Below are 8526 nucleotides of genomic sequence, written 5' to 3' on the forward strand. Positions count from 1 at the left end.
ACTCAGGCTGGCCAGAGAGCCATCACCTGCTTCTTCAGGGATCCTCACCACTGACCTGTAAGAGCTGCCTTGAGATACAGTGCACAGACACTTGGCCCAAAGCCCTGGCGCAGGGTGGAGGAAAGCTGAGCAAGAGCACTTCCAGGTGGGGGAACTCCTGCTAAAGCTCCTTGCTTTCTCAGGTAMCTGCTCTCCTTCCTGGGATGTTATTTCCTTGATAGTTCCAGTTGATCACCTGAGCCCTTATGCAGCCCTGCCTCCTCCCCCTATCCAGTGGTTTCTCTTTCCCTTCCTTGTGGCTTTGTGCACTGTTTTTCCCCTCTGTAGGCTTATGTCTTTCTTTTCCCACTTCCGTAGCTACGAACACCCACATGCATTATCTCCTTCCCCCATCCCATGCTGAAGCCTATTTATATAAAGCCCTTCTGCTGAGCTTACAAGAGCATTGGAGGTGTGGGAAAGGGCTGCTTGCTCCTGGAGCCTGACATGCTTTTCTTTGAACACCGGCTCACTGAACGAGGATGTTTGCTGCTCTGGCTGCTCCCATCTGTTCTCAAAGCCCAGTCTAGTGGGGAAGTGAGGCCCAAGCCTCTACCGTGCCAGCAGGTAAGGCTGATTACCCAGGATCCTTGGGATTTAATAGCCAGAGTATTCCCCACTGGGTCTGTGAACATCCCTCAGTGCAGTGCAGAGAGGACACAGGTTTAAAATGAGAGGGTGAAACTCTTATCTCTAGCTTTAATATCATTTCAGCCTCCATCTCTTTAACCTTCCTTTCCACCTTCATACTCTTCTTCGCCCTCCTCTCTTTAAGCCATTCTCCTGTTTGACTGTAGCCTTCCCTCCTGGCCATTCTTCTCTCGTGACGCTGCTGGGATGGTGTCATCTCTCAGCCGTCTCTGCCGTGGTGGCATCATGTCAAGACATTCACACAGAAGCAGGATGGAGAGCAGGTTTCTGCCCCAGGCAGCAGCTGCAGATGCGAGTGAGGCAGGAGCCTGTTTGTGCAGCGGCACTTTGAATCCCYTGCTGGTTTCTGTCTCCCTCCACCAACTTGTTCCCCTGGGTACTCTCCTATGGAAATCAGTCTGGAGGGAGCGAGAAAGTGCAGCCCACCAGAACAGTGCCCTGCTCTGCCCGGATGGGAAGGATGCTCCTGGAGCAGTCCCTGGGCTCTCCTGGTCAGAGGGCCTTTCTCTGTCCTTGGTGCCCTTCAAAGGCTGGGCTTGCCTCAGCCACACTGCTGGGAGGAGGGCAGCTTCTCAGTGCTTGCACCACTGTTGCCCAACTTGCTCACTGGGCAACGTGAGGATAGCCTATGAAGTCAGAGATTGAGGTTTCTTCTCGTGGCATCAGGAAGYGACAGAGTAGATCCATCCAGAGGTCTCCCCCACCCCCTGCTCTGTGCTCTGCTAGAACACACATTTCCTTGAGGCCTGAGGCACAGAGGTGGAACGAGCATTGGTGCAATTTAATGGCACAGGCTGTTGGATAATGTTTTGTGGATCCTGTTTGAGTTTGTACCTATCTGCAGCCTGAGGAGTGTGTGTCACCAAAACAGTACCTGTGCCCAGCCATGAGTGACACTAGCCTGGATCATTTGCCAGGAGCTGCTGTTTTGTGCTCGTCACTGGCCTTGTTCCAGTGGCAGGTAGAGGAGCAAGGCTGAGAGGCATGTGAACCATGCTGCTGGCTCAGATGACACTGCATCTTAGAACAGAGCAAACCAGTGAACTGCATCTTCCACAAAAGAAACCACAGATGCTAGTTTCCCCTTTACCTCTGAAGCAGAGTCTTGGAAAGCTCACCTTAGTCTGGTGGACAAGCTTCTTGTCTCTTGAAGACTGGCTTTAGAAGACTGGCCCCATCCTGTCTTGGGCTTATAAATTGAGAGTGGTACTTKTTTCTACAGTTTCACATTTCTCATGCACATCTTGAACAGCAGCTCACTTGGCTGGAAGTCTGGTTTGTACATCTCTCATGCTGATGGCTTTTCCTGTTTCTCTGTAGAGCCCCAYGAAGGTGTCATGCAAAGGTGTTGGCCTGCACAAGTTTCCAAAGCAGCTCAGCCAAGGAGTTAAGTACCTTGACCTCTCCAACAATTTCATCCAAAACCTGTCAGACAGCCACATGCCTTGGTTTGGGCAGCTTGAGTACCTGGATGTATGCTTCAACCAGCTGGAGGCTGTGTCTGAAATGACCCTGGCTCAGCTACCCCATCTTCGCTCTCTCTTCCTGGGATCTAACCATCTTGATCACAATTACCTCACTAATGGGAGGGCCTTTAGGTTGCTCAGGAATATAGAGGTCCTGGATCTCTCAGCAAATAATTTGGAGAGTCATATGGCAGGCTGGTACTTCAGCAATCTCACCACGCTGAAAAAGCTGAATCTGTCTGGGAACAAGATGACAAAGCTGCCAGCAGGTATCTTCTGGAGTACACCACAGCTGAGTGAGCTCAACCTCAGCAACAACTACATCATGGAAATAGAGGAGGGAGCTTTTGAGGCTCTGAAAGACCTGAAGGTGCTGAACTTAGCTTTGAATTCCCTCCACTGTATCTCTGGCTTCACTCTCACACAGCTGCAAGTTTTAAATCTCAGCCACAATGCCCTGGAACTCTTTGTCTCAGAGGAGGGAGAAGAGCACTACCTGCTTCAAGTGCTAGACTTGAGTCATAACAGACTTCTCTATTTTCCAGAGCTCCCCAAAGCACATTATCTCACACACTTAAACCTCTCCAACAATGCTATTACTTCGCTGGTACCAAGTTCACACCATCCAGCAGAATTTGTACTGCAATATGATGAGATGGCAAGGCTTAATAAATCCTTGAATACTGTGGCTAATCTGACCCATGTAGCTGACCTAGATCTCAGCCATAACAAGTTGCAACTGTTTCCATTTACTTTCTTTCACAGTCTGAGCTCTCTGCACAATCTCAGTGTGGCTATGAATTGTCTCCAGAATGTAACCAAGGAGTCRCTTACAGGTGACAGAGAAAGTGACAATTCACTTGTGTCTCAGGATCACGCGTTTCTGTCTGTGCGCTCACTGGATCTCCATGGAAATTTCATTCACTTATTGCCACATTGGTTTTTTGATTTTCTGCCTCATTTGGAAACAATCRATCTTGGTTCCAACAACCTCCAACCCTGTGAGAGCCTGGAAACTAATAAAGGAGAGATTTCAGGAGGGGGCTCTCATGTGCCAGCCCCGGGAGGCASCTGCACTGCGTTTGATAAAATACCTAATTTGAAGCATCTGAGTCTTTTTAAGAATAACATTACAAGGCTGTACCCCTACACGTTCAACCAAACTCCCTTGATCTCATTAGATCTCTCTGAGAACAAGGATTTGTTCATGCCCAAAGAAGCTCTGGAGGGGCTGCAATTTTCCTTGCAGAAACTCTCTCTGAGAGGAAACCAAATGCATGAYGGCCACACAGAGTTCCCCTGTCTGGACATGCTGAAAGTTTTGGATCTATCAGGCAATAATTTCAGCCTTCTTCCCAGAGACCTTTTCTGCTCCCCACTAGAAAGCCTGGACATTCGCAGTAATAACCTGATGACCTTTGAAAAGCAGGCTCTTGCAAGCTGGTCCCACAGCCTCAAGCAAGTGTCTGTGGCTGGAAACCCATTTAACTGTTGTGCRCTGGCCTGGCTGGATGTGCTCCAGGCGACCAGTGTGAGTGTGCTGGACCTGAATGAAACACTCTGCTCCTACCAAGATAAGACAAAGAATTTTTCAGTCAAGATAACCAGCAGTCCTCGGTGGCTTTGTCCAAATCCCAAAGGAAACAGCACTCTAGCTGTGCTGGTGGTAGTGATTAGTCTTTTGTTTCTCAGCTATGTGGCCTGCTGCCTTCTGAAAAAAGGACAGAAGCTGCCTGGGTGTTTGGGTTGCAGAAGCCACAGGGTGGATGTCATGCCATACCATCCAGAAAGAGAAAAGACAGCTGAGACAAGGCCAGCAGACAGCGTTACAAAAGTATAGCACAGTGCTGGGGAGGAGGAACTGTAGCCATTGGTCAGAACTATTATTAATAATTTGGCAAGGAATATCAAGGACCACAAGAAGGGCTTTTTAAAATAYRTTAGTAACAAAAGGAAGATAAGGGAAAATGTGGGCCCGCTCCTGAATGGGGCAAGGACCTTGGTAACAAAGGATAGAGAGAAGGCAGAGATACTGAATGCCACCTTTGCCTCAGTCTTTACTGGCAAGACCAGCCCTTGGGAATCCCAGACTCTAGAAAGCAGAGAGAAAGTCTGGAGAAAGGAGAACACTCCCTTGGTGGAAGAGGATTGGATTAGAGATCATTTAGGCAAATTTAACATCCACAAGTTTACAGGCCCTGGTGGGGTGCACTCACRAGTGCTGAGAGAGCTGGCAGATGCTATTGCTATGCYACTCTCTATCATCTTTGAAAGATCACGGAAAAGTGGAGTGGTGCCTGAGGACTGGAAGAAAGCCAGTGTCTCTGTAGTCTTCAAAAAGGGCAAGAAAGAGGACCCAGGAAGCTACAGGCTGGTCAGCCTCACCTCCATCCCTGGAAAGGTGATGGAAYGGCTCATCCTGGATGCCATCTCTAAGCATGTGAAGGATAAGAAGGTGATCAGGAGTAGCCAGCATGGATTCACCAAGGGGAAATCSTGCTTAACCAATCTGATGATGGCCTTCTATGATAGAATGATTGCATAGATGAGGGTTGTGTACCTTGACTTCAGCAAGGCTTTYRACRCTGTCTCCCGTAACATCCTCCTAGAGAAGCTCAGGAAGTGTGGGTTAGACGAKTGGACAGTGAGGTGGATTGAGAACCGGCTGAAAGGCRGAGCYCARAGGGTTGTCATCAGTGGCRYKGAGTCTAGTCGGAGGCCTGTGGCTAGTGGGGTCCCCCAGGGCTCAGTGCTGGGTCCCATCCTGTTCAACTTCTTCATCAATGACCTGGATGAGGGGACAGAGTGCATCCTCAGCAAGTTTGCTGATGCTACCAAGCTGGGAGGAGTGGCTGACACACCCAAGGGCTGTGCTGCCATTCAGAGAGACCTGGAGAGGCTGGAGAGCTGGGCARAGAGGAACCTCCTGAGGTTCAACATGGGCAAGTGCAGGGTCCTGCACCTAGGGAGAAATAACCCTAGGCAGCAGTACAAGGTGGGGGCTGACCTGCTGGCTAGCAGCTCTGCAGAGAAGGACCTGGAAGTCTTGGTGAACAAGTAAACCATGAGCCAGCAATGTGCCCTTGTGTCCAAGGAGGTCAATGGTCCTGGGTTTGTTTAGGAAGAGCATTGCCAGCAGGTCGAGGGAGGTGATCCTGCCCCTCTCCTCAGCCCTGGTGAGGCCACACCTGGAGTACTATGTGCAGTTTTGGGCTTCCCAATACGAGACATGGAGCTACTGGACAGAGTCAAGCAAAGAGCCACTAAGATGATGAAGGGACTGGAGCATCTGTCGTATGAGGAAAGGCTGAGAGCTGGGACTGTTCAGCCTRGGGAAGAGAAGACTGATGGAGGGGGGCGGGTCTTATCAAAGCGTATAAGTATCTGAAAGGAGGATATGGAGAGGATGGGGCCAGTGTCTTCTCAGTGGTGCTCAGCGATAGGATGAAAGGCAATAGGCACAAACTGAAATACAGGAAATTTCATCTGAATGTGAGGAAGAACTTCTTCCCTGTGAGAGTGACAGAGCACTGGCACAGGTTGCCCAGAGAGGTTGTAGAGTTTCCTTCTCTGGAGATATTCAAAAGCCATCTGGACATGGTCCTGTGCAACATGCTCTAGGTGATCCTGCTTGGGCAGGGGGTTGGACTAGATGATCTCCAGAGGTCCCTTCCAACTTCAACCATTCTGTGATTCTGTAATACTACTAATAAAACTATTGTATTTTAGGCCTCCTCCTGTCACCAGTATCCTACATGATTTGCAAAAACAATAAAACAAAAACTGACGATGCCGAATCCAGCACTGTGCTCCATGCTGCTGCAGCCAGCCAGATGTTGTGATCTCTGTGGGCACCTTTCCATACTGAGAATGGAGGTGGCACCCATCTGCTCTATTTCGTGGAAGAAGTTACATGTGGTGTAAGTAATTTGGGGTGGGTTTTCTGCCCTGCCCTCCCACATGTTTTTGTCACTGAGGTCAAGGAAACAGGGCTTGGGCTGTTTGCATTGATCTGCCCCTCCTCAATCCATCATGGTTCTGTTTGTGAAAAGATAATTATCTCTATAGCAAAGAGCATGGGTGCTACTAGAGCGTTTCACAGCTTTCCCAGGAGTCAGTATCCGCCTTTTAAGTAGGTTTAATAGCTCAGCTAAATATCTGCTACTGTACACAAGAACATTCCCTGGCCCAGCCCTCCAAGCGGTGGCCTGTAAGGAAAATGTGCCTTTTCAAAGAAGTGCCAAAGCACTTGCTGGAGGGATGACTCCAACACTGCTGGGCATCCCACAGCCATTACAGTGCTGTGTGTCAGGACGGAGGAGAAAGGATTTCTATGCAATCCTACACTCCTTTCTTGCTCCTTTTCCCTCAAGGCTCTCATCTGAATAATGTTGTTGAGTTGGCAGGTCTTAAAATGACCCCAGGCATTCCCAAGGGTACAGAAAGGCAATCTGTCCTGTCCTTAACCATTGAGGTAGATAGCAAGAATGAGAGGAAAAAAAGAATGTCATGCTGTCCCAGACTGCTGCTTGGTTACAAGCTCTTTGAGGGTGTGTGCAGGAGGCAGAACTTCCCCATCTTCACCACCCTCAGCACCCAGACACCTAAATCCATGGTGACAAGGGCAGCAGGATCTCCAGCAGAGGTGGGTAAGCAGGACCATCCAGCGCTGGGGCAGGCACAGCCACTAAGAAGATGCAGGCAACGATGCCAGCAGCTTGCCACAGGCCTGCTGGAGAAAGCTGTATCCTCGGTGCATCTCTAGACCTCAGTGTCCCGYGTGCAGTTACCGTTTCACATAAAGAAGTGCAGCAAGCGAAGGCGCTAGGCAGGACAGCGAGCGGCACTGGCAGCGAGGGACGGCAGCTGCTGCTCTGCCCCCTCGCTCGGCTCCCGCCCAGCACCGCAGCAGCTGGGCTTTGGTCCGGGAGTGACGTCTGCAGCTTCCCGGGCAGAGGGACCCTGCAGCCCACCGCCTGGCAGAGCAGCCARGTGAGGCGAGCTCCAGGCAAGGCAAGGCAAAAACAGGGCTGTAACAAAGCCTCTTACATTTGTTGTCACTTTGGTTCCATCTTGAAAGTCCCCAGCCAGCCCCCCACAGGCCGCGKTCGTGTCTACACACCTGTGGTGTTGGAGGATGTGAGAGCAAAAGGCCTCGGAACTAACTTAAAATCCCAATTACTTTACTTTTCTGAACTTGCAGTGGTTTTGCTGCAAAGCAAAGGGCACTTTTGCTGTAAAGCATATGCCTTCCCCACGCGGTGGGGATGCTGCTTGCTGCACTTCAATACCCATCCAGATCCCAGGCCCCCCGTGGGCCCTGGGCGGGCGCCTTCGATGGCCACGTGTTGCCACGCTCGCCTCGGTTCCCCTTTGCCCTGAGCGGGGCCGCGGGCACGGGCCGCTCCGGGAGCACGAGGCACGTGGCTGCGTAGCCACACGGCGCAGAGCTGGCRCCGCGGCGGGACCCTGCGCGGGCACCGGATAGTGCCGGGCACGTCCAGCTGGGGAACGCTCAAGTCCGACAGCCTTCGCCGACAGCAGATCAAGCGGGTCCCAGACTCCAGTTAGCAACAAGCAGGCCAGGAGGAACCTGGAGATGCTGACGGACCCCAGCAGGAGGGTACGGCCAGGTGCTTCAGCCCTTAGCCTGAGCTGACTGCTGTTCGGTGGGAAATGGTTGCCTTATCCCGCGAAAGTCTCAGGACTTCCATTTTGTTCTTGATCCAAATGAGTTTAAAGAAGCTTTAAAATAGAGAAGTTTAAACAAATAAAATGATTATGGCAACATATTGCATTTTAATTTCAAGCTTTAAGAAGGCTTGAGTTTAAATTGTGGTCTGAGAAAGAGTAGTGGTAGTTAAAATACTCTGACAGTTTACAGATTTTCTGGAGATTTTTTTTCTGGTTGAGAAATCCAGCAAAACTATTTCTTTCCAGTGGAAAACTTTCAAATTTCACTGAATCTGTATTTTCAAAGAAAAATAGATTTTGTCAAAAATTCCCAATTAGTTGTTCTGCTAACTCATTTGGAAATTACCTTCTCTGCAGCTAAGCTGAATTAGGAACACRCTTTTTATTTTTCCGCTTCTTCTCCATGGAGACAAAAGCCAGAGCTCGACCTGCTCTAAGAATTCAAAGTCGGTGGCTGGCTGGTAGCTGTCGCTGCTTGGGCTGCGGCTCCCTGGCAGGAGGGGGGAGCGCTCCGCAGGCTTTTGTTCAGCACGTAGATTAGCCAAAATCTCCCCCAGTTCTGCTTTAAGCTAGTGTGGTGTAGACTGCCACGAGGCAATCCCTGCAGGAACAGTTGCAGCAATAAGATGCTGTTTTTCTCCCTCTCACCAGAAGCTCCTGCCCGTATTTCACCCGA

The 8526-nt window shown here is 50.2% G+C and overlaps 1 protein-coding gene across 1 annotated transcript; it reads left to right on the forward strand.

The window, feature by feature from the left end:
* Positions 1 to 486: 486 nt before the first annotated feature.
* Positions 487 to 4722, forward strand: LOC146600212 (transforming growth factor beta activator LRRC32-like). Its single transcript, XM_085325909.1, has 2 exons — positions 487 to 606; positions 2011 to 4722. The coding sequence occupies exons 1-2, from the start codon at positions 487 to 489 to the stop codon at positions 3994 to 3996; spliced, it is 2106 nt and encodes a 701-aa protein (XP_085182035.1). The 3' UTR covers positions 3997 to 4722.
* The last annotated feature ends 3804 nt before the right edge of the window (positions 4723 to 8526 follow it).

This window comes from Rhea americana, unplaced genomic scaffold (genome assembly GCF_003343005.1).
Source record: "Rhea americana isolate MKP2758 unplaced genomic scaffold, rheAme1 scaffold_125, whole genome shotgun sequence".
Classification (NCBI taxonomy): Eukaryota; Metazoa; Chordata; class Aves; order Rheiformes; family Rheidae; genus Rhea; species Rhea americana.